At 45.7% G+C, this 26,452-nt stretch overlaps 2 protein-coding genes across 3 annotated transcripts in view; one reads left to right on the plus strand and one right to left on the minus strand.

Moving 5' to 3' along the window:
- The first annotated feature begins 278 nt into the window (after nt 1–278).
- FABP1 (fatty acid binding protein 1) lies at nt 279–5,951 on the plus strand. Its single transcript, XM_055539113.1, has 4 exons — nt 279–365; nt 2,573–2,745; nt 4,946–5,038; nt 5,835–5,951. The coding sequence occupies exons 1-4, from the start codon at nt 299–301 to the stop codon at nt 5,883–5,885; spliced, it is 384 nt and encodes a 127-aa protein (XP_055395088.1). The 5' UTR covers nt 279–298; the 3' UTR covers nt 5,886–5,951.
- Nucleotides 5,952–11,714: 5,763 nt separating this feature from the next.
- SMYD1 (SET and MYND domain containing 1) overlaps nt 11,715–26,452 on the minus strand; it is a 48,634-nt gene continuing 33,896 nt past the window's right edge. For both annotated transcript variants that reach the window (XM_055540287.1, XM_055540288.1), the window contains 4 exons: nt 23,045–23,137; nt 19,292–19,455; nt 17,730–17,898; nt 11,715–16,561 (listed from right to left, as the gene is read on the minus strand). In XM_055540287.1, the coding sequence (XP_055396262.1) occupies nt 16,403–16,561; nt 17,730–17,898; nt 19,292–19,455; nt 23,045–23,137 (585 nt within the window). In that variant the 3' untranslated portion in view covers nt 11,715–16,402. The remainder of the gene's footprint in view (nt 16,562–17,729; nt 17,899–19,291; nt 19,456–23,044; nt 23,138–26,452) is intronic.

Consider the following 26,452-nt stretch of genomic DNA (forward strand, 5'->3'; position numbering starts at 1 on the left):
CACAGGAAAGTAGCGCCTTAAAGGCTGCAGGGCTGGAGGGCTTTGCACCTGATTGACACTCACCAATGTTTGCTGAATTGGAGCAATCCACTGCCAGGCCCATCCTGTTTTTTTATCATTGACCATTGCTCTCAAGAGTTAATGTTTGACCCTGGCCATAAAGGAGACGACAGCTGATGACTTGTGACCGACTTTTGGAGAGAAAAGAGCCCCCTATAAATTAGCCCACACCGGCCCACACTGGCAGCCCTGCCAGAAGAGCTGTTGGATCAGCTGTGGAGAGAGCCTCACCGCCACCATGAACTTCTCCGGCAAGTACCAAGTCCAGACCCAGGAGAACTACGAGGCCTTCATGAAGGCAGTCGGTGAGTGCTGGGCCAAGGCTGGGGATCGTGGCCATGAGGGCTTGGCCCTGCAGGTGGTGGCCAGTCAGGGTTCTGAAGTCAGACAGGAGGAACAGTTCAAGCTTCATACAGATTTGGAATCATGTTCTGCAGGTTCCTTGTGCGGTTTTGGGCTATTCCTCCCTGGACAAGACTATGCCTTAGGGAAGTGGAAATGGCACTGAACTAAGATCTGATCTAGATTGAAGCCACCTCCATGGCCACCCACTGGATGACCGTGTTCATTCATTCATTCATTCCTTTCTTCATTCTTCTAACAAACTTTGATTCAAGGCCAACCACACACTGAGCAGAGTGCTGTACTGAGCAGATACCACAAAGACAGATAACAATGAGCCACACTTCAAGGTCACAATTTAGAGAAAGAAAAAAGAGAAGAAATGAATGCAACACAGCCTCTCCTAATGTGCCTTGAGTGTTGACTCAGCGCCAGGCCTCGTGCTAAAGCCCCAGACAGCCAACTTCCTGCTGTTAGCTTCCTCTCACTCAGTCGTGTCCAACTCTTTTCAACCCCGTGGACTGTGGCCCGCCAAGTTCCTCTGTCCATGGAATTCTCCAGGCAAGAATACTGGAATGGGTTGCCACTCCCTTCTCCAGGGGATCTTCTGGACCCAGGGATCGAATCTAGGTCTCCTGCATTGCAGGCAGATTCTTTATTGTATGAGCCACCAGGTTGAGTCCTCACCAAAAACTGAGCTCGGCACTATTATTTTTCCCATTTTACAGGCAAGGCAATGAAGGCCTTGAAAGAGCAACTAATGCCAACCGGGCTCACACAGATCATAATCCCAATCTGAGTTGAGATATAAAGCCAGCACTAGTTCCCAGGGACCCCACTTTAAATCCCTGTCACCCACCCACCCCACTGAGTCACTTACAGGAGGATGTGGAGCCGTGGGAGGGTATCAGGGGAGGGCTTGGTAGGAGCGAAGGTGAGCCTTGGGCCTTGGGAGATGAGAAGGTGTCCCCTGGGGGCTGGAGGAGGAGATTGTGTTCCAGGGGGAGGAAGTAAATGGGGGGGGGGGAGACAAGAGTGCTGAGCAGGAGAGTGTGGGGAAGATAGCAAAGGCAGAGACAGGAAGCCTTTTGGGGTGGCTGAGAGTTGGGATCTTCTCCTGTAGGACACAGCACAACACCTCTTGTCCCTGCATCCCTCACCTGGCAACAGGGGCCTCCCCATCACTGTCAGTGCACCTGGTTTTCCTGAGCCTCAGTTCATATGACAGCACAGACACTCTGACATTCATCACACTCTGTCCCCGGAGAAGGGACTCCTGGTCCATCTTCCTTAAAAGCCTTGACAGCAGAGGTGGAAGTAGGGATGGGGGCATAGGCTTGCCAGGCACGATCCTGCTGTGTGCCTCTTGTCCCTGAATAATTTTTTAATTAATTAATTTTTTATTGGAGGATAATTGCTTTACAATGTAGTGTTGGTTTCTGTCATACATCAGCATGAATCAGCCATAAGTGTATGTATATCCCTTTCCTCTTGAATCTCGCTCCCATCCTGGCATAATTTTTAAGAGCTTCCCTTTCACTCTCAGGAGGGACCTGGCTTGGGAGACAAGCTGATGGTCACCCTGAGTGTGGAGGAAAAAAATACTTACTCTCAAAGAGCAAAGTCTCCGAGCTTTAAACAGGAAGGACAGAGGACGGAGAGCGAGTAAGAAGCAGGTGCTCAGACGAGGAAAGCTTCCCCAGGGCTGAGAAGTGATTTTTTTTTTTTTACAAACCAAACTGGCAAGATAGTGGGCACCTGAGGTCAGGCCAAGTCAGGCCACTGACCTTCTCTTTCAGAGGTCGAAGCTCAGTTTGCTCACAGGGCTCCAGGAAGTGCCAAGGCCTCAGGGATCTCTCCTCCCCCTTCTCACCACGGGGTTTCTCTTGTGACCGCCAGCTTGCAGGTCCCACCTCTGCTGTTTAGTGGCTCAGTCGTGTCCGACTCTTTCCACCCCCATGGACTGTAGGCCACCAGGCTCCTCTGTCCATGGGACTCTCCAGGCAAGAATACTGGGGTGGGTAACCATTTCCTTCTCAAGGCGATCTTCCCAACCCAGGGATCTAACCTGGGTCTCCTGCATTGCAGGCAGATTCTTTACCGACTGAGCCACCAGGGATGCCCCACTCCCACTTCTGCCCACCTCTAAGCCTTTAATGCTTCTCTCCAGGGATGCCCGATGACATCATCCAGAAGGGGAAGGATATCAAGGGGGTGTCGGAAATCGTGCAGAATGGGAAGCACTTCAAGTTCATCATCACCGCTGGCTCCAAAGTGATCCAGAATGAGTTCACCTTGGGGGAGGAGTGTGAGATGGAGTTCATGACTGGGGAGAAGATCAAGGTAGGAGGCACCCCCTCCAGCCACCCTCTGCTTCCAGAACTTTTCCTGGAGCCTGGCCCCAGACTTCCTCCCTCAAGGGTCCCAGCTCACAATTCCTACTGCTGAGACCCTATCTCTGAACCCACAGCTGGGGTGGAAAGGCTGTGAGATAGCAGAAACCAAGACAATATTGTCTCCACATGGTTCAGTGGATAAAGAATCCACCTGCAATGCAGGGGACATAGGAGACGCAGGTTCGATCCCTGGGTCAGGAAGGTCCCCTAGAGTAAGAAATGGAAGCCCACTCCAGTATTCATGTCTGGGAAATCCCAGGGACAGAGGAGCCTGCCGGGCTACGGTCCATGGTATTGCAGAGTCAGACACAACTGAGCGACTAAACACACAAGCAAAAAACACAATATTATAAAGCAATTATCCTCCAATTAAAAATAAATGAATAAACCAGCTCTTAAGAAAGAAGCTCTTAGGGAAGGTGTCAGTTTCCTGGGACCTCCTGGAGGAACTCTGGCCTGAGAATCTGTTATTGTTGTTCAGTTGCTCAGCCACGTCTGACTCTTTGTGACCCCATGGACTTCAGCACACCCGGCTTCCCTGTCCTTCACTATCTCCCCGAGTTTGTCCTTTGAAGTCAGTGATGCCATCCAACCATCTCATTTTCTGTCACCCCCTTCTCCTCTTGCCTTCAATCTTTCCCAGCATCAGGGTCTTTTCCAAAGAATTGGCTCTTTGCATCAGGTGGCCAAAGTATTGGAGCTTCAGCTTCAGCATCAGTCCTTCCAGTGAATATTCAGGACTAATTTCCTTTAGGATTGACTGGTTTGATCTCCTTGCACTCCAAGGGACTCTCAAGAGTCTTCTCCAGCACCACAGTTCAAAAGCATCAATTCTTTGGCACTCAGCCTTCTTTATGGTCCAACTGTAATATCCATACATGACTACCGGAAAAATCATAGCTTTGACTAGAGGAGAATCTGAGCTGTCCCATATGGAGGGTATGGGGGAACCAGACCGGGAGCAGGAGTCTAAGATTCAGATCTTCCAGGCCCAGAAACAGACAAGTGAGAGTCAGTGCAAAACCTTAACAGAGCCCTAAGTTCATCCCTGAGCCTAAGGAAATGGCTTTGCCGAGCCTAGAGCTGGTGGTCATGGGGAGGGACTTCCTGTAGGAGGTGCTGGCTATACCAGAGAACCAAGGCCCCAGGCAGGCCTTCAGATCAAGCCTTGCAGGTTGGTCAGTGACTCTTGGTCTTCGCTACCTCATCTGTGAAATGGACACAGTCACTTCCCAGAGCAAAGATAGTGGGTAAGCCAGCATCACCTCTATTGGGCTGTGGATAAGGTATGCAATTCAAGCTGGAGGTAGGATGTGTGAGTGGTGGGCAGGCGGTGGCAGGGAGATCCAGGCAAGGGGGTGCCCCTCATAAAGGGTCTCTATTCCTCCCTCCCAAACCCCTCATGCCAATACTAGCCTCACCAATACCACCGAGCAGAGGTCCTCACTCCTCTCCCCCAGCATCCCAGACCCCAGAAAACTTTGTGCATCTGTCTCAGCACAACCATTGGTCTTTTTTTTTTTTTTTTTTTAACCTTTTCTAGTGGCTCTTGACTTCTGCTTCCCCAGATAAAACATTACAGGTCAGGAAACCTATGATAAATTTCAGAAGGGAAACTCTCTTATCCGCCAACAGTAAGGGGCAAACAGTCATGGCCCTTTCCAGCTGTCGATTTTGGAGGCAAACTTTAACCTTGGCCAGTATCTTCTGCTCCCTGCTGGGTTTCTGTTACCTCTCCCTGGATGTGTGAAAAGGAGACCACAAGAGGAAAGATGAAGGTGCTAGAAGGAATAACATAATGTAACACAAAACCAAGACAGGTGTTCTCCCAAACGGCCAGTGTTTTGAATCTACTTCCTCCCTTCATCAACTTGGAGAATTGTTACTTGATTTTATTTTAGTGTTTGATTTGAGACCACTTAGCCATCCTATGCTGACTCCTGGATCACAGCCCATAAATGAAAAGTCTGACAAAAGAAGCCCTGGCGTTTTCTTCAGTTCTTCCATAACCTCACTTCTGTTCAGAGCCAGGGAAGGGGGTTTGGTTGCTGTAAGCAGAGTCCCATGCCGGGGAGCCAACCTCATTAGTGAGAGAGTTACTCCCTCTTGGACCCGTCCTCACAGGCTATTTCTTCTGTCCGCTACAGGCAGTGGTTCAGCTGGAAGGTGATAATAAACTGGTGACAACTTTCAAGGGCATCAAGTCTGTGACTGAATTCAGTGGCGACACTGTTACCAGTGTAAGTCTGCACTCTCAGCTTGGGGGTCCTTGTACCTGGGGCTGGGTGGGGAGGTGGGTAGTCGGGGTCAGGGGAGACATGAAGAGCAGTGACTACTTCCTGTGGTCAGTCTCTCCTACTGCTTCCTGAGCATCCTTTGCACCCCAGGCAGTTTCCACACATTTTCTCAAATCTTCCCACCAATACTGAATTTCCTAAATGTGGAAACTGAGGCAGCATACAGCCAGGAAATGGCAGAGCTAGGGTTCCTCTGAACTGGATCTAACTCAAAAGACTGATATCCATGGTGATACACTGCAAAACCCTAGGAGGAGCCACTCTCATTACAGACGGACAGGCTTTGTACATTTCTTACCATCTTGCAATGAATGCCAATAAGGCACCTGTGGAGAAGGAAATGGCAGCCACTCCAGTGTTCTTGCCTGGAGAATCCTGTGGACAGAGGAGCCTGGCAGGCTACAGTCCATGGGGTTGCAAAGAGTCAGACACAAGTTAGAGAATGAGCAGGAGCAAGAAGTGTTCAATGAAATGTTGAGAAATTGGATTGGATTGAACTGGTCTTGCTCTAAGTCACTGATGTAGAAAGGAATTCTGTAAAAGGCAGGACAGGTCTGCTTGTGAGGAAGTGACAAAGACTTGGCATGGGATTTTAGAAAAGATTTCCGATCCTTCCTCCGGTCCTATAGAGATGAGAGGCGTCTCTGAGTTGCTGCATATATTAGCATACTGGAGGTTTAACTATCCTTTATATTTCTACATCAGATGAACATTTCATGATTTCTTTTCTGGCTTTCAGACCATGACAAAGGGCGACATTGTCTTCAAGAGAGTCAGCAAGAGAATTTAGACAAAGTCTGCATTTCATATTCTTTTAGTGTGTACAACTAATGTAATAAAGTGAACTTTGTTTTAAGAAAAAAAATGTCTTCTTTTTGCTTAAAGGAGGAAGGGGAAAGGGAGTTAAAGGAGAGAGACTGAGAGAGAAATGGACCTGGTGTTGCCTTTCTCTCTCTTTTTTTTAATATTTATTTTTGTTTCTTTGGCTTCACCAGCTTAGTTGTGGCATGGAACATGTGGGATCCAGTTCCCTGACCACGAATCAAACCCAGGCCCCCTGCATTGGGAGTCTTAGCCACTGGACCACCAGGGAAGTCCCCAAAATGTCCTTTCTTCTTAATGGCTTTTCCTTGATGGGGCTCTTGAACACTGATCACCTCTAGTTTTGTAAATCTTGATCATCTACATGTTACATCCTGTGGGGTTAGGTCTGATTCTCACCCTGAAAGCAGACCCCAGGCTGTCCACTATAAGGTTGCCTTATAGGCAACCCTATAAGGAACACATGATATGGCTGGATCTGTAGACCAGCCCTGGAATGACGTCCCGCTGGACAGCCATACAGCAAGGAGCTGGAGCATGAGGCTGTGTGGTGGACTAGGTCACTCCCATGGGGACAGAAAGAGCAGGATCATTGGACAGGCAAAGGGAAGCCATGCCCACAAGTGTGGCCTTAGCAGCCCTACCAGGCCCACCCACCTGGGGGCATGAACAAAAGGAGCAGGCCCTGAACCACCCAATGGACAATTCTCCCTCTACGGAGCGCCAGAAGTGGACAGAGAAACCTCTAGAAAGTCCTTCTGGGATGTGGGCAGAAGCAGATTAAGGGAGAAGAGGGATGTTTCCCCAAACGGTACCTTGTACCAGGCTCTGGTAACTGTTATGAGTTGAGTTGCAGCTCCCCAAAACTCACGTGTCAGAGTCCTAACCCTCAGCCTCTGATTGTGACCTTGCTCAGCCATAGCCATTACAGATGTAACTAGATAAGTTAAAATGAGGTCATGCTGGAGTAGGGCGGGCCACTAATCCAATATGGCTGGTATCCTTATAAAAACAACAAATGTATGGGGACTTCGAGCTTCCCAGGTGACTCAACGGCAAAGAATCTGCCTGCCAATGCAGGAGACATGAGTTTGATCCCTGTGTTGGGAAGATCCCCTGGAGGAGGAAATGGCAATGCACTCCGTTATTCTTGCCTGGAGAATCCCATGGACAGAGGATTGTGGCAGGCTACTGTCCTTGGACTTGTAAGGATTTGGACATGATTGAGTACAAGCAGAAGCAAGATGAGGGCTTCCCTGGTGATCTAGTGGTTAAGACTCCAAGCTCCCAATGCAAGGGGCCTGGGTTCAATCCCTCGTCAGGGAACCAGATCTCATACGTTGCAAGTAAAGATCTTGCATGCGTGCCGCAATAAAGATTCCTTGTGCTAAGACCTAGCACGGTTAAATTAAAAAAAAAAAAGAAAAAAAAAGCAGAAGTTTATGGAAATGGAAACATGCACACAGGGTGTATGCCGTGTGAAGACTGGAGTTATGCAACCACAAGCTGAGGAACTAGCAGAAACCAGGAGAGAGACTGGGACAAGATCCTTTCCCACCTCCCGCAAAGAGAGCGGAGCCTTGTTCACCTTGATGTTCAAGTTCTGGACTCCAGAACTCTGAGATAACAAATGTCAATTGTTTGAGCCAGCCAGAGAGCTGCCAAACTCTAGAATTTGTATCTTACATCCCTCAGCTCTCAGAACTGCACCCAGCCCACAGAAATCTCTCAACAAATGTACCTTGATGAGTCTTAGAGAATAGACTTATGGTTGCCAGGAGGAAGAGTGGGGGGAAGGGATATTTAGGGAGTTTGGGAGGGACATGTACCCACTGCTGTATTTAAAATGGATAACTAACAAGGACCTACTGTACAGCACAGGGAATTCTGCTCAACGTTATGTGGATGGGAAGGGAGTTCAGGGGAGAATGGACACATGTGTATGTATGGCTCAGTCCCTCTGCTGTTCACCTAAAACTATCACATTGTAAACCAGTCATACCCCAATACAAAATATAAAGTTAAAAAAAAATTTCCAGAAATTCACTTCTGAAAAAAAATGTACCTTGATGAACAAATGACTCTGTCACCTTTCCCACCTCCTCTCCCCCCTTTTCTGGAGGTGAAGCCCAATTACTTTTTACTTGCATAGTATCACAGGCCACAATGGCAACTCCCTGCCTCTCTCTCTTACCTGTAAACCTTCACCCCACGAACTGTCATCTTCCCTAAAAATAGCACAGGTCATAATGCATCCCAGTTCACTGACTTATACATGAGAGTTGAACTCCACAAATGAGATTCAAGTCTCTATAACAGGGATCAGTGAACTTCTTTTGTAAAAAGCCAGAAAGTAAATATTTTAAGTTTTGTGGGCCACCCAATCTCTGCCACAGCCCGCCAATTCTGCTGTGATTAACACTGAAGCAGCCACAGATGACGCCCAAACAGGTGGGCGTGGCTGTGTTTTACTGAAACTTTATTTTTGAACACTGAAATTTGAATTTCATATCATTTTCATGTGTTCTTCTTTTGATTTTTTAAAATTAATTTTTTATTTATTTCTAAATGTTGGTTGTGCTGAATCTTTGTTGCAGTGTACAGGCTTTCTCCAGCTGTGGTATACGGGCTTAGCTGCCCTGAGGCATGTGGGCTCTTAGATCCCAGACAAGGGATTGAACCCATGTTCCCTGCATTGGAAGGTGGACCCTTAACCACAGGACACCAGGGAAGTCTCTGATTTTTTTTTCCAACCTATTAAAACATGGAGAAATATCCTTAACTCGTGCACCACGTAGAAAAAGGTGGTAGCCAGATCTGAGTCATGGACCCTATGATAAAAGTGAAGACCTTGAAATGGGAAGATTATCCTGGATTATCCCACTGGGGTCAATGAAATCACAAGAGTTCTAAGTGAAAGAGGCAGGCAGAAGGGTCAGAGAAGGAGTGATGTCCTGCTGACTGGGGACCATAAGCCAAGGAATGTGGGCATTCTAGAAGCATTTAGAAGCTGGAAAAGACAAGACACAGGTTCTTCCCCAAGGATCTCCTTATTGACTTCTTTCTGCATCCTTAAGAGAAGTAAACCTGAGCCATCCAGGTTAAAGGTTATATCTGGCCTTTAATACACGTCTGTTAATTCACTTGTGGGGCAGTGGACAAGAGGCTTAGTCTGAAGGGTTTGGTGTGGCACTGGATGGCAGAGGTTTCAGAATGCTGAGTTCACCCTTGAATCTTTAATGATCTTTCTAACTATCTATTCTGCTGTATCTATGTAGAAACTCCACTTTTACTGACTGATAACACTACAAATTAATGTGTGCTTCTAAAGTTCAACCAATCACCATGACGTAAATATTCCCACCAAGTCCAGTGGCAGGTTATCAGTGTGATGCTATGCAGAGGTGGGAAGAGATGTGTGTGGCTGACTGTCTTGCGCTGGTCTAGCACACCACTGCTTGTCTCTGTCCTTCACCTTCACTTTTTTAGTAGGGGAAGGGACACCCCAACAGAAGCTTGGGTGGAATGCTCATGGACCACTAAGGAAGGGACAGGCACTGTTTTAAGAAACCTATTTTTTTAAAAACATATCTCGGGGTACTCTTTATACCCCCTTCTGATGTCTATATCAGAAGCTTTCTCTATCTCCTTTATATTTTAATAAAACTTTATTACACAAAAGCTCTGAGTGATCAAGCCTTGTCTCTGGCCCCAGATTGAATTCTTCTCCTCCAGAGGCCAAGGATCCTGGCCTCTTTGCGTGATTCAGCAACAACCTTTCATCTTGGGGGGCTTGTCCAGGATTCTTCAGGACAAGATGGGAGCTAACAATTCCAGCCTCACTCCTTTGAACTGTATCCTGAAAAACTGGGATAGATTTGATCCCCGGGGCTTAAAGAAGACACACCTGGTCTTCCTATGTGATAATGCATGGCCATGGTACCCATTGGAGGATGGTGAATGGTGGCCAGTTGGAGACACTGGGGCAACTTACTCCGTGCTTATTGAAGCCCCTGGCCCATTTTCTTCCTGATCCACTTCCGTAATGGGACTGTTTGGATGAGCCAAAAGCTTTTCAACGGGCATTAACAGAACTCCGGGAGACAACTCCTGACTTAGCCTCTGAGTCAAGTAAGCCTCTATTTGAGCCAGGAACCGAGCTGTCAAAGTGCCAAGAATTGATTTGTGGGTACATCACACTCGAGTTAAGAGGTGGCACCCTGACCGGAAGTAAGTGACTTCATTTTATGTCTTTACTTTCTATGCTCTGACTTTGTACTTTTCAGATGGGCCTGATAATCTATGTGAGCCTACTTCTGCTGACTCCAAAAATCTTGAGTCTGCTGTTTAATCCTCAAGACAATGCCTTCCTGTCCTGGGCTCACTCCTACGCAGCATTCCACAATCGGTCTAGCTGCTGGGTCTGTGGAGCACTCCCTTCTTCATCAGTGGAAGGCTTCCTGTGGTGGACATCTCCACTTCAAGGAAAAGACTTTCTCCAAGTCTGCGAATACATTCAACAACAATCATATGTGATGCCTCTTCTTAAACTGATGACATCTAACAACCCTAAAATGGACTGGTGCAACACTTGTACTTTAACTATGGACAAAACGTGACTTTTAATTTTGATTATACATTGTCTCAGTTTAATGACTATTTTGCTACACATAAGGCAAATAGGTCTAGATCTAATGGTTTTTACCTGAGGTTTATCAAATATGGGATGAGGTTATATGGCTAACTCCTGGAAAAGGACGTCTAATATCTACTGCCCCTATATGCTGGGAACAAAGAGAGCCATCCCCAAAAGTTAGCCAACAACTTAATTACAATGATTGGAGGCAATTGGGGTTTTTGCCTCAGGATATATGCAACGTAATCATTCCCATATTTTCCAACCCCAGTTCAGGTCCTTCCTTTGTCTGGCCAGGCACTAATTGGGACTGGATATCTCAGTCACGCCGGCTTGCTCCAAATGGGACCTATTAGATATGTGGTTCTTACCTATGGGCATGGCTTCCCCATGGTTGTATAGGGAGATGCATCCTAGGTCTAGCCTTTACTCGCGGCTTTATATTTTCAGAGCTTCCAGAAACGTCTGCTGATTTACCCCACCTTAAAACTCGGTGGGCAAGGTCTATACTTCACTGGTATGATTATTTGGCTGCAGTGTTTGTTCCCTCTCCAGGAACTACAAATGTTCTGCTATGAGTAGATGCTTTGACTAATTTTACTCAACAGGCATTGCAAGATTCTCAAAAAGCTATTTCAGCTCTTAATGCTGAACAAGCACAAATTAGAAAGGTGGTTTTACAAAACAGATTGGCTTTAGATATTTTGACAGCTGCACAAGGAAAAACTTGTGCCATTATTCATACCCAAGCTGTACATACATACCTGATATGAGCACTAATGTTACTTATTTTTCTAAACACATGAACAAGATGATTGGGGCTGTGGATACTCCTGAAGCCTCAATTGCCTCACTTTGGGAGACGTTAACTAGTTCCCCATGGTGGAAAACTATCTTAATTACAATAATTCTGATTGTTGTAAAAAATAAATAAAAAATAAAAACATATCTCTTATAGTAACACTCCATGGTATGTAGAAATAATGAAACTGAAGCATGGATGAAACAACCAGTCCAAGATCATCTAGCTAATATCAGGACCACTGATATGAACTTAATTTGTGTCAGTGTACATGATCTTAAAAACTACACTGAAGAATTCTCTAAAACTGCACTAATACAGTAGACACCAGATGCATTGGCTATTTTCATTGAAATAAAATAGTTAAAAGTTCAGTTCTTCACTCATACTAGACGCATTTCAAGTTCTCAGTTGTCCCATGTTGCTAGTGGCTACCATACTGGACACAGATAAAACACATTTCCATCATGACAGAGAGGTCTATTAACACTGCTTTAAACAGACTGTCAGAAAGAAAGAAGCCACACACATTTGCTTGGAAACATGGAAATTTAATAGCCTATTTGGACTGCTATAATAAAAACTCAAGATACACAGTTCTATGTCTCTTGTGCTCTGATCTAAGCAAATTCATTCACTTAATCATTCATTCAATACATATTAACTGAGCACCTACTATGTCCTGGGACCTGTGCTAGGTTCTGGGGATAGAAAGATGAATAAAGGGACAAAGCTCCTGCCCTTCAGAGGCTTGCAATCTGATGGAGGAGGCAGACGAGTAAAAAGGCGATATAAGGTCATGAAGAAAATGTTATGATGGGAGATTCAAGGGTAATATGACAGACTCAGATAGGCAGCCAGCTGAATCTAAAGCTTTCAGGAAGGGCTTTACAGAAGGGGTGATTTCCAAAGTGGGTGCTGAAAGATGAATAGGAGTTGATAGGTTTTGCATATTTTAGACACAATGTTTCAAAACTCAGAGCGGCACAGGAGGACATGGGTCACCCAATGACCCATGAGTAAGTGGCCCTGACTAAAATCTCAGATGAAGTAAATACTCAGGAAGTGACTAGACCAGTAGTCAGATGTTCTCCTTGGGGACAATGGGTGTCAAGGAGGAACAGACGCAGGAGTGGGGAGAAAGGAAAGAGAAAGAGTTCCCTTTTGGACATGGTGAGTTTGAGGGGCAGAACGTTTGACAGGAGATGTGGGACTAATGTTCAAGAACAAGGTTAGAGGGTACAGACTTAAGGACATCAGCCTCAGAAGTATGAAAGTGTTAGTCACTCAGTAGTGTCTGACTCTTTCTGAGTCCATGGGCTTCAGCCCGCCAGGCTCCTCTGTCCATAAGATTCTCCAGGCAAGAATACTGGAGTGGGTTCCCATTCCTTTCTCCAGGGGATCTTCCCAATCCAGGGATCGAACCGGGGTCTCCCACACTGCAGGCAGATTCTTTACCATCTGGGCCATCAGGGAAGCCCTGAAGCTGTGAGGAAACAAAGAGCCTGGCTGAGTTCCTGGGGGAAGGTGTGCAGAGGGAGATGAGGACCAACCGAGAGTGACCAGAATGAACAAAACCAGCTCTAGGAAATACCAGCCTGTCAAGGGCAGGAGAGAAACCTCAACAGAGAATCATTACAAGGATGTGATGCCCAGAAATCAAGGGCTGTGATGCCAACTGAAGCAGAGAAGCCAAATAATATGAAGGCTGAAATGGCCTGCCATGAGTTGACCTTGGAAAGAGCTATGCTCATTCTGCAGGGGGTTCGGGAAGAAATGGAAAGTCAAGAAAGCTAAATTCCAGCATACAGTAGGTGCAGACAAATACTGTCTGATTCCACTTATACAAGGTACCCAGAATAGTCAAATTCATAGGGCCAGAAAGTACATTGGTAGATGCATGGCAGGGCAGGGAGGGGAGTTAGTATTTAATGGGGACAGAGCTTCAGTTTAGGAAAGTGAAAAATTTGGGAGCTGGACAATGGTGAGCACAACAATGGGAATGTACTTAGTGCCACTGAAATGTACGGTTAAATATGGTTAAAATAGTATGTTTCATATTATGTAACTTTTACCACAATAAAAAAAAAAGCGTTTTTTTTTTTTTAAAGAGGGACTTCTCTGGTGGTCCAGTGACTAAGACTCCGTGCTTCCAATGCAGGGGGCCTGGGTTCGATCCCTGGTCAGGGAAATATATCCCACATGCTCAAGTAAGAGTTTATGTGCCACAACCAAAAAAAAAAAAAGCCCAATGCAGCCAAAATCAATAAATTTTTTTTAAAAGAGTTGTTAATAAACATGGGAGACAAAGCCTTTTAAAAAATAGTTAACCTTAAAGATTATGAGTCCCCCGCATGTCAATTAACTGCTTTAAATAAGCCAGAAATGTGAAGAATCCAAGATGAGAGAGAATATAGGGGAAGTGAGGTTTAAAGACCCAGGAGGGGACAGGAGTCCAAGGCACAGGTGGAGAGTTTGGCTTTGGAGGAGAAGGGGGTGTGAGGAGGGGGGACGGGAAGGACAAGCACAGATATGACATGTGTGAACCCACGTGGGAAGAGGAAACTGAGGAAATCCCATCTCCTGGCCCCTCCATGAAGCAGGCAGTGGGGGACTGCTGAAAGCAGAGAACTCAAGAACAGGAGTGAAGAGCTGAAATAACCACTGGGAAAAGGGGGAGCCAGCGAGGGGTACAGGGAGCACATCTGGGCTGCACCCCAAGGCCAGCTGAGGTTGGCGAGGAGTCTGCAGAAGAACCTGTGATGAAAGGTGCCATTTTCCTGGCTGTGCACAGACCTCCAAGTACAACAGAGGAAAAATAAGACAGCTGAATTAATCTAGGTCAGAACTCTGCTGGAAGGGGGCATGGGCCAAAATGAAGACAGACACCCAATTTGAGGAAGAGGGGATGGGAAACAGACCAGGAATATGGGGGAATGACCAGCAGTGTGGCAGATGAGAGTGACAAAGAAGGAAAGAGATTTGGAGGAAGGGGTGTTTTTTTTTTTTTTTAAGAGAAAATATTTTTTTTTATTTTATTTTTAAACTTTATAATATTGTATTAGTTTGCCAAATATCGAAATGAATCCACCACAGGTAAGGAGGAAGGTTTTATATGAGGATAAGTCACTTCAGTCATGTCCAACTCTTTGTGGCCCCATGGACTGTGGCCCGCCAGGTTCCTCTGTCCGTGAAATTTCTCGGGCAACAACACCAGAGTGAGTTTCCATTTCCTATTCCAGGGGATCTTCCCAACCCAGGGATCAAACCAGGGTCTCCTGCATTGGCAGGCCAGTTCTTACCACTAGTGCCACCTAGGAAGACTGGGAACAGAAGAGGGACCATTTGAACTGGCACAGTTGGCTCCCTGGGAGAGGGCTGGTTCCATCCTTTGCCGTGTAGTATGTGGGCTTAGAAGAACTGTCACTCTCCCAGTGAAAGTTCTAAAGAAGCAGGTGTCCTCAATAAAGAGCCAAGTGCCAGGTACAAGTACTCTGCAAAGAGTTGGCATCTTTGCAGAACTTTTTGGACAAAGATTTTGGCACATTGGCAGGGCTGTTAGGTTCCAAGGGAGGTAGTGGATTGTTCTGAGGATGAAGGGGTGTAAGGATGGAGGAAGTGACTTTTTAGGCACAGGTGACAAATATAGGTCCTGGGGGGATCATGTGACTTCAAGATGTTAGTCAGAGCTCTGGGGTCAAAGGTGGCTCCAAAGGATATAGAAGACTTGGTGACACTCCCAAAAAGAGGGTTTTGGTTCAGGATCCCCCAAAACACTGGTGAGAAGTTTAGGCTCCCAGAAGATACAACAGCACAATTAGAACAACTGTCCCAGGCCAATGGGACAGCTGAATTGGTTGATTCCCAAGACCCTCATGCTTGAGTGAAAAATCAAGAGCAGCTCCCCAGGAGATGAGAGCAAGTTGATCATACCCCAAAGAGGTCCCAACCTAAGTGTGAAGTGTTCATATTAGACATTCCTTCTGGTAAGAAAAGCAAAGAACCCAGGGTATGGACAATGAAAGAAATTAACTCAAGGAAGTCGTAATTATTCATAACTAAAAATAGAGATTTCCTGGGGGTCAGTGATGAAGTCTAAGCTGATATAGACCACCCAGGCACATGTAACCAAATCAAATATCCAAAGGCCAGTTCTGCTGGACCCATGATTATCAGGTAGGTGGGTTTCCAAATTTCTCCCTCAGCTTCACCCTAAAGAGACTTGGGCCAGAGAAATCTCAGCTAACATCCAACTACTCCCACATCATGGGACTCACAAGGCTTGACTCAGAGGGTGGAGAAGGGAGCCACTCCCTCTCTGTTCTAAAAGTAGTTTCAGAATAATCCTGGGAACCCAGACTTTAAACTGAGGCCTCAAGTGGCTTGAGAAAACCTCCATCTCCTTCTGCATATTACCCTTATTAAAGAGGTTCTAGTTCTCTGAGTAGGACCCACATGGCCCAAACACAGTCTCTTCTTCATAACTCCTCAGTCACCTGTGGAAACTGGACAACACCCATTCCAGTCAGCAAATCCTGAATATCCCTGAGACACCTGCACAGATAGGTGAGCAGACAACTGAGACTCCAGGTACCTGCAACTCTCAGCTCAGAGGTCATCTCCTCCATGACTAACCACCACCCAGCCCCACCCCGCGACGGACACACACACACACACACACACACCCTAGACACATATCCCTCTCTCCATAGAGCTTACCATTGCATTTAGTGTCACACTGTGTTTTGATTGTTAGTTTATGTTTCCTCTCCCCAGTTACCTTTGGAACTTCTTTATACCTAAGGTCTAGCACCCAATAAACACTTGTAGGATGAGTTAGACCGGGCTGGGCTGGGATAGAGTTAAACTGAATTGGACTGAGTTGAAGTGAGAGAAAATGACACGGGGATCACTGAGCAGTACGACCCCTTGGCAACAAAGTTGCGTATTACCCTGATTTCCTCAAGGGTCTCCCCAGAAACCCACCACCTTCGGGATGTCTCCCCAGTCCCCCAGCCACGGCGCCCCTCCCCCACCATGCAGGTCCTCATTGCTTCTTGTGGAACAGAGCTGGCGCCGGCTCGTTGCTGGGCTCGGCCATGACCTGCATGGGTTGGTTGTTCAGGGCGGCTTCGCGCATCTTGTGGTACATGAATTCGTTCTGGCGGAACATGCGCAATTCCATCTCCGTCTGCATCCGCATGGCCTGTGGGATGTGGATACATTGAAAACCGTGATGACAAAGCCCCAGGACGTGTCGGTCTCTGACTTACTTTGGCCCTACTGGAAAGGACACCCATACACCCTACACACGCATGCACGCATGTATACTCACACTCATCTACTGGGGCTCGAATGTCTTGACAGTGGGCTCCATTTGCTAGGAAGAGGCAGTCACACGAACCACTGAGAGAGTAGCTTGTGGGACTGTTCTCAGCAGAGATTATTTTTAGGAAGTGCCAGGTGGGGACCTGGGTTTGAACCTTGGCTCCTGCACTGAAGTCCCATCTAACATTGTGGGACTTAATTCCTTCAGCCCTCAGTTTGCTCATACATGAAATGGGTGAGATGCCCTCGTACTTTATAATGTGTCAGGAAGACTACAGCCTGTGGCACATAGCAAAACCCTCACCCTCATAGTGTTAATTCAAGAAATATTTATCAAGGGCCAGGCTTTGCTGCAGGGCTAAGGTCAGAGCAGCAAATACGGTGACAATGACTTATTTGACAAGCTTAATATACTGACATAAAGTTAGTCTTCTCGTACATTCTATGACGCCAGAGTCTGTCCTCTTTCCCTATACTGCTGCCTGAGGACAGTCCTTTGGACTCTGTTACTTTCAAATAAATCAGTCTTCAAAGCACAAAGGAAACCAGTAGCTATGAAGAGCATGCCATTTACACACCAACTCATCAAACCCTTGTGCCAACCCTGTCTTTTTCCTCCATTTCACTGATGATGAGACTGAGGCCCATACATTCAGTATTAGCAGCCACACAGCTGGAAAGTGGTAAAGCAGGAATTGGATCCCAGCAGTCTGATTCTAAAGCTTGTACTCTCTGACTCTACTCCACATAGCAGGTTTTCTAATGTACGTGTTACACACACATGCACACCATTAGGTTTTCTCAGTCCAGGCTTGGAGCATCCTAAGGTTCAAGTCTGAGCTTTGCCATCCACTCGTTTTGTGACTAAGGACAGGTTACTTTCCTTCCCTGGGCTTCAGTTCTTTCAGATGTAAAATGAGAGGAGGGACTAAGCATGTCTGAATTCCCTCCTAGTCTAGCAGGCAACTAGGGTCTTTGCAAAAGCAGAATCTAGTACTCTGCTTTCATCTTCAGAGAGCCCAGCCCAGCCCCAAGATGCCACTTGCCTCTAAGTCCTTGGTGATGGGATGAGAGGGTCCGTGTGTGACCAGGAGGATGGCATAAGCTTTGCAGATCATGCCATGCCCCACCTCAATGTTGCCAGCATGCCAGTTGGTCAGCCCTGCCCGCATGATGGCCATGCCCAGCTGGGCATTGTTGGGATGGTACAGCTTCCTGTGGGGACATAGCAAGTAATCATAACCGATATTCCCAACCTGCCTTGCATCTGCACAGCATTTGACAGTTTATAAAGGGACCATGGGACTTTCCTGGTGGTCCAGTGGTTAACAACCCTCCTTCCAATGCAGGGGACACAGGTTCAATCCCTCTTTGGGGAATTAAGATCCCACTTGCTGTGGGGCAACTAGAGAGCCTTTGTGCCACAACTAAAGAGAAGCCTCAGCACACTGCAATGAAGACCCAGGGCAGTCAAAATAAAATAAATAAATAAAACAAAGTGACCTCACTGATTAAGTCCATTTGCTTTCCCATCAGCCCTGGGAGGTATCTGCCATCAAAGATAGATTGAGGCACACAGAGCCGCAGTCAGATGCCAAACACCCCACATGGTGAGGCTGTGAGGTGGAGACTCTGACCTGGGCCACTGAGCCAAGTCCTCACAGGGGAACAGGGTAGGAATTGTACTTGGAACTTGAGTACTGGGAGCTGGCAGCCTTCAGGAGCACCCAACCTCTCCTTGGGAAAAAGCTAAGAAGTTTAGGGGGAAAAAATAATTCGAATGTTCTTCATGGGACAAAGTGGTATTCTTACCTCCTTGGTACCCTCCTTTTGTACTCTCCATGGATTGAAGAGGGTACCCTCCATTCAAAAAAATAAGGACTTCCTTATACAAAAGTATTCATTTGGCCAGAAATACAAATTCACACACCATTGTGGACACATACGGCAAGAGAAGACATTAGCAGAGGAAAGGCAAGGAAGTTGCCTTTTACAGTTTATAAGCAAGGATGGCCCACACCTCTTTTATTTTCTTTCTTTTTTTCCTTCTCTTTCTCTCTGTTTCTTTTCTTTTTTCTTTCTTTTTTTTTTTTTTTATCACACTGTGGGGCTTGCAGGATCTTAGTTCCCAAACCAGGGATTGAACCCTTACCCCCTGCAGTAGAAGCACAGAGTCTTAACCACTGGACTATCAGGGAAGTCCCTTTCTTTTTTCTTTTGATAAACTCTAAAGCTGCAAGATTGCCTCTGTTGATTGGTTGATTGGTTGGGGGTGGGGGGACCCTTTCTAGGCACTTAAAATCAAGCCAGATTTAGCCTTAAGGAAACCAAAAACAGAAGATGCCACCCAAATAATAGACAACCTGGAGGTGGGAAAGACAAAGGTTGACACACAGATTTCATCTCAAGTATTAGATCTGATTATTTGGACATTATTGCTGGGCACACCATGATAAAGAGGTTCAGTCATAAAGAGGATGGTGATAGATTACTAATGCCGGCTTTGGGTGCCAGAGGGAGGGATATAGTGATATGCCTGCCATCTTCTTATCATCCCTGAAATAGACACATTTCTGGAGACTACCTGAGACCCAGGATCGTCACCTACATGTAGCCATCCACCATCCTCCTGGCGTAGTGTGAGGCCTCCTCAAAGGCCTGCAGGTAGGAGAGGACCTCGGAAACAATGCTCAGCAGCCGCAGCGTGTAGATGTTGGTGTCGGCAAACACTGGCTCCTGCTTCTGCAGGCACTCCCGGCATAACTTCACAACCTAGGAGACACAAGCCCTGTCCGTACTCACTGCACCAGAGCACAAGCTTAATTCACATACGGGAGCATCATGATGCCATCATGGACACTCATGCTTCGAAGACTGAGGAAACTGCTAACAGAGATGGGAAAGCACCAGCTTGTGATTTGAAGAGAAAAATGGTTCCCATTTGGCTAAGATGTAGAGATGGAAAGGGTAACAGTGGGACACAGTGCTGACATGGCAGGATGAGGAGTTACCATAGAAGTTAGTATAGAGTCTGTTAACAGAAGAATGGTACATATATACAAGGGAATTCTGCTCAGCCATAAAAAGGAAATGAATTTGAGTCAGTTGTAGTGAGATGGACAACCCTAGAGCCTGTTATACAGAATGATGTAAGTCAGAAAGACAAAAACAAATATTGCATATTAATGCATATATATGGAATCTAGAATATTCGTTAGAAGGACTGATGCTGAAGCTGAAGCTCCGATACTTTGACCACCTGATGCAAAGAGCTGACTCATCGGAAAAGACCCTGACCCTGGGAAAGATTGAGGGTGAGGGGAGAAGGGGATGACAGAGGATGAGATGGTTGGATGGCATCATCGACTCAATGGACACAAGTCTGAACAAACTCTGGGAGGACAGGGAAGTGAAGGACAGGGAAGCCTGGGGTGCTGCAGTCCATGGGGTTGCAAAGAGTTGGACATGACTGAACAACAACAAATGGAATCTAGAAAAATAGTACTGATGAACCTATTTGCAGAGAAGAGATGGAGATGCAGACATCTTTCTCTGTGTCCATACCTCTGCCATGTGAGGATGCAGCGAGATGATATGCAAGGAATGTGGCCAGACAAACATGAACCAAGTTTCCTATCTGCTGTATGTATGTGTGCTAGTCAGGAGTTTCCTCAGCAATTGACAGAAACCAAAATAAAACTGGTTAAGAATAATGGAATCACACAATGGTATATTAAAAGGAACTCAGCCATTAAAAGGAACAAAACTGGGTCATTTGTGGATGTGGATGGACCTAGAGCTGTCATACAGAGTGAAATGAAGTAAGTCAAAAAGAGAAAAATAAATATCATATATTAATGCATATATGTGGAATATGAAAAATGGTATTGATGAACCTATTTGCAGGGAAGGAATGGAGACACAGATATAAAGAATGGACACATCGGGGGAAAGAGAGGGAAGGACGAACTGAGAAGGTAGCACTGACATATATACACCATCATGTGTAAAATGGATAACTAGCGGGAAGCTGCTATATAACACAGGGAGTCCAGCCTGGCACTCCATGGCAACCTAGAAGGGTGGAATGTGTCAGGGACGGAGGCTCTCTGACATTGATGCATGTCAGAGACCTCCACAACATTGTAATTATCCTCCAATTAAAAAAGAAGTCAGTAGGGAGTTATGAAAGCTATATTTACACATTACTTCCTCTCACAACAGCATGATGAGAGAGGTGCTGCTAATGTCCTGATTTTCCCAGATGAGGAAACAGAAGCACAAAGAGGGTAAGTGCTTTGCTGAAGTTACACAGAGAGTGAGCGATGGAGTGCAGATTCAAACTAAGCAATGGAGCTTTATCTTAATCATTATGTCCATGATTCTCCATCGTGGCTGTACTTTGGAATCATCTGGAGAGCTTTTTTTTTTTTTTTTTTTTTTTAGCACCTTGAACAAGTAAAATTTCTACTTCTTAACTATGCTTCAATAAAGCTGGAAAAACATAAAGAGTATACCACATGCTGGAAGATATAGCCCCTTCTCATGAAGTATTGCTTATAAAGCAGTGCTTCACCTGAGCCTTTGACAGCCTTATAAAACTTTTTATTAGGCTAGGAGGATGTGTAGTATGGTAGGTGATGTAACCAGTAGAATCCAAGCTATGGCTCCATTTCCACACCTCTATGGCTATAAAATGCATCATTTGGACTAGTGATACCAGTGTGCACTCAGGTACCATTGGGACAAAATCTCTGTAAGTGCCTGGAGAGCTTTTTAAAATCCCAGTGTCTGAGTCCTACCCCAGACTTAAGAAACTAAATATCTGGGGGAGGGACCCTGGCATCTGTAGCTCGTATCTGCCCCCGGGTGGCCCTTATGCACAGTGATATTGGACAGTCGTGACCTGCTAGAGGTGTACAGGATGGATTGGCAGAGAGGGTCCAGGAGACTGACTAGAAGGAGGCCACATTGGTCCTGGTGAGGAAGAAGATGGGCTCAATCCCAAGGGACTTGGAGGCAGGCTTTCCTGACTAATTCACATGTAGACATAGCTTCAGTGATGCCCTACAAAGTCAGATGGTTTCTAGATTTTAGTGGTTCATAGCTCTCCTCTTTTTCCCTTGCCAATCTCATGGAAGAAACGTCACACAATTCTTTCCATTTCTAATGAGTGGAAATTAGTTTTCTCTGAGATTCTCCCAGAGGCCCCTGGGGCAACTGGGTGGGGGTGTGACGGAGTGTGAGTTAACAAGCAATCTATCCTGAAAACAATCATGAACTCATAGGCAGTGTCCAGCCCTACATCTGGCCCTGCCCAGCTTGAGCACAGAAGAGGACAGACGAAGAAGAAGAGAGGACAGAGGAATGGAATCAGGAGCTGAAGCTCCTACCTCAAACCTCTAGATTTTCTATATTGCACAGCAACACTTTGTTCGTGGGACTCTCCCTGAGACTTGACAGACTCCTGGGAGGCAAGCAGCATGTCCTGTGTTAGTCACCTCAATAAGGGCTCAAAAACGGGCAATGAATGAGTGAGGAAAGAAGAATGAAGACAATGGAAAAGCTGATAGAAATGAACAGAAATGAATCTCCCACACTGCCACACCCTAGTGGCATCCAAACCCAGCCACACAAGTTCTTTAAAGAGCTTGGAGGGGAAAAAAAAAAATACTGTGATGATCCCAGTGTTCTGTTGCAGACTGGGTGAATCACATCTCAGGGGGTGAGACACAGGAATCTGTATTTCCAACAAACTGCCTGACAGAATTCAATGCAAGTAAGTGCTCTGCAGGTCAGTGCTGGTGGTAGGTCTCAACTTTAGGTGCACATTGAAATCACATGGGAGCTTTAAAAATCTTGATGTCTGGGTCCCACTCTAAGAGATTCTGGAAGGACTGTCCTGAGCATCAGTATTTTTCAATGATTCTAGTGTGCAGCCTGGCTCTAGTGTAGAGCCAGGGTTGAATGCACAGTTAGAAGAGCCTGGAAAGTGTAGGCAGGACACACGTTCAGTTACCAGAAAGCAAGCCATCCACTGCCATTTCCATTCCTCCGTCCCTGATGCCAACCTAAAATATTACAGACCATCCCCCAAACCCCAGGGACATTTGTCAGGCTGCCTGTGCTTTCCTCAAACCCAGTTTTAGAGAGTTGAACCACCAGTGAGAACACACTCCTAAAAGAGGCTACATGGCTTAAGGGCAAGAAGAGTCATGGCCTCAACCATGGCACATCTTCCAGAAAAAAACCCTGTTTGGTAGCCTCCCCATCTTGACTTCCCCCCACCATTTCCCTCCTTTACTAGAGAACACTTCTGCCCTCTTCCCCACCCCTATCCCCTATAAAAATGAATTTTTACCTCGTGGTACAAACCCTCGGAGCGAGCCTTGTCGATTTTTTCCAGTGTATCCTTGGAGAATTGTATCATCTCCTTCACCACCTCCTGAGAGGGCTGGGAAAGGAAGGGACACTGAGCTGGAGACCTGTTCGTGAGGCAACCCACTGCATCTCTGAACAGCCAACATTTTTTTTATTGGAGTATAATTGCTTTACAATGTTGTGTTAGTTTCTGCTGTTCAACGAAGTGAATCAACCATAACTGTACACATATCCGCCTCCCTCTGGGACCTCCCTCATACCCCCCCCCCCATCCCAGAGAACCGAAGTGAACTCCCTGTGCTATAGAGGAGGCTTCCACTGGCTCTCTTTTTATACATGGCAGAGTATATATGTCAATTCCAATCTCCCAATTTGTCCAACCCTCCCATCCCCCCGACCATGTCTACATTTTAGTTCTGTATGTCAGCGTCTCATTCCTGCCCTGCAAATAGGTTCAGATGCTCTTGTTGACATTTACTGTAGTACGAGATTAATGCCTTTCTCCTTGTGAATGCTTCGTTTCTGTAAATGCCGCTCAGGATCCCTATAGCTTTTCCAACTCCCTCATTATGTTTCTGATGCACATTGCATTTTCCATTGACCAAGTCCCTGAGCCTTGCTGCTGGGTCATGTTCCCCAGCCCAGCTCGTGCCTGGGTTTATAGACCCCAATGAAGAATCTGACATTAATCCCTGTTGTGTTTTCTCTGACATTTTGGATTCTTATTGTATTCTATCACTCAAAATGTTTGCTATTCTTCCTCTTGACTCCAAATCAATCACATATTCTATAGGTATGGCCTTGAATCTTTGCTTTCACCCAAATACTGGCCAGCACAGGGCTGAGGACAGAGGCTGAGGGTTTGACCAAAAAAAAAAAAAAAATCATACTCCAGTTTGCCACTGAAGCTCATTAAACAGGGCCCTGTGGCTATGGGCTGTCAACCCTTTCACGTGTCTCTGCATCCTGCTCGTAGTTCCTAGGATGATCAAAATGATGTCATGGAACGTCCTTGGTGATCTGGTGGTTAAGAATCCACCTTACAAAGCAGGGACACAAGTTTGATCTCTGGTCAGGGAAATAAGATCCCACATGCCCAGGAGCAACCAAATCCGCATGACACAACTAGTGAAACACGAGTGCCACAACTACAGAGTCAGTGCCCTGCAACAAACGGCCCAGCGTGCCTCAGCGAAGACCGGACGCAACAAAATAAATAAACGCATGATTAAAAAAAAGGCTACCATGAAGAACTTGTTAGCTGTGAAATCTAGACCAATTAGGCTTCCTATGTTTGCCTAAGCAGTCTAGTGATCTTGTAAAACAAAAGTGAGGTTTTGATATTCAACATAATTAAGAAGCCAGTTCCCATGAAAGCATAATTTTGAAGAAAAAGTGCCAGATTTCCCAAAGACCAAAGAAAGAGTTTGCCTGCAATGCTTCCCAATATCAGAAGCTCTTTTCTGGGGGGGAAAAAAAAAAAGGTTTTTTGCTCAGGCAAATCTGATATAATTTTTTCCAAAATAGAAATATCTTTATTATTTATTCTGACTGTAAAATTAATATACTCAAACTGTAAAAAAAATAAAACATATGAAAAAAACATGGAGAAAAAAAGCAGAAATCCCCAGAACTCACCCAAAGATGGACACAGTATGCTGAGGAGTATTTTCTAATATGTATACATAGGAATAATATTTTAAATATTTAACAACTAATATAGGAAAAGCACTGACAGATCAAAGGCACAGACACATCAATAGTATGTCTACATGACCATATCAGCTTACATTGACTGATAAAGTTCTGATACACAGAACTTTGGTCCTGCATGTTCACACATGCATGAGTGTGTCCACGTCTATAGCATCATATTTTTCTAACTGGTATAGTAACATATTTCTCTCTATTGCCTGTTTTTTTTTTCACTCATTATAGTTAAATCTATGGTTTTTCCAGTAGTCATGTATGGCAATGGCACCCCACTCCAGTACTCTTGCCTGGAAAATCCCATGGACGGAGGAGCCTGGTAGGCTGCAGTCCATGGGGTAGCTAAGAGTCGGACACGACTGAGCGACTTCACTTTCACTTTTCACTTTCATGCATTGGAGAAGGAAATGGCAACCCACTCCAGTGTTCTTGCCTGGAGAATCCCAGGGACTGGGGAGCCTGGTGGGCATCTGTCTACGGGGTCGCACAGAGTCGGACACGACTGAAGCGATGCAGCAGCAGCAGCATCTATGGATATTAGAGTTGGACCATAAAGAAGGCTGAATGTCAAAGAATTGATGCTTTTGAACTGTGGTGCTGAAGAAGACTCTTGAGAGTCCCTTGGAGTGCAAGGAGATCAAACCAGTCAATCCTAAAGGAGATCAGTCCTGAATATTCATTGGAAGGACTGATGCTGAAACTGAAGCTCCAGTACTTTGGCCATCTGATGCGGAGAGCCGACTCATTGGAAAAGACCCTGGTGCTGGGAAATACTGAAGCAAAAGGAGAAGGGGGTGGCAGAGGTTAAATAGCATTATTGACTCCATGGGCAGGAATCTGAGGAAACTCAGGGAGACAGTGAAGGACAGGGAAGCCTGGAATGCTGCAGTCCATGGGTTTGCACAGAGTTGGACACGACTTAGTGACTGAACAGTAGATATTTCCCCATATAAATATGAAAACAAAACTACCAAGCATTTTAAAGAATTTTACAGACATTATCATGCTGCCCACATGAACAGCTCATTCATTCTGTGTTCTAAGCATAACAGTCTGGAGCGAAAGGAGCATGAGACCAATTTTCTAAGGAAAATGGTCTATCCCAGGGAAAAAAAGCCCTGTAACTGATTTCTAAAAAACAAACAAACAAAAAAAAACCTATATTGCCTTTTTAATAACTAGAATTTTCTACTGTATGAAGCTAGACTAATTTATTTAATCAAATCTCCAGGTATCCAATTTTTTTTTTTACCATAAGGAATTGGGGTCAACAACTCTGGTTAGATTTTCTGCTTAAATTGTTTTGTGGAGTCACCTTCCCTAAACTATCAAAAACTAACAAGAGAATGGGCATCTGTTCCCTTAAAAACAACCCTCCTCCATAGATGGAGATCGGGGTCTTCTCTCAGGCTCCCAGCTGTCTTGAGCCAGCTCTGCTGTGTTCACCTTGCAGTAGGAGAGCTGCCAACCAAGACAAGCTTGCTTCAACATCAGGATCACTTAAAGAAGTGGGATTATGTTTCTTTCTCTCCCCTCCCCTCCACTTACTTTGACTTCTGCAGAATTCTTCATTATCCCTATAATTCTAACTACCTTCATTTCCATATCCTTCTGTACCTGAAAAGTGAAAATGTCAGCCACTTAGTCATGACCAACTCTTTGTGACTCCATAGACTGT

The sequence above is a fragment of the Bubalus kerabau genome, chromosome 11 (genome assembly GCF_029407905.1).
Source record: "Bubalus kerabau isolate K-KA32 ecotype Philippines breed swamp buffalo chromosome 11, PCC_UOA_SB_1v2, whole genome shotgun sequence".
Taxonomy (NCBI): Eukaryota; Metazoa; Chordata; class Mammalia; order Artiodactyla; family Bovidae; genus Bubalus; species Bubalus kerabau.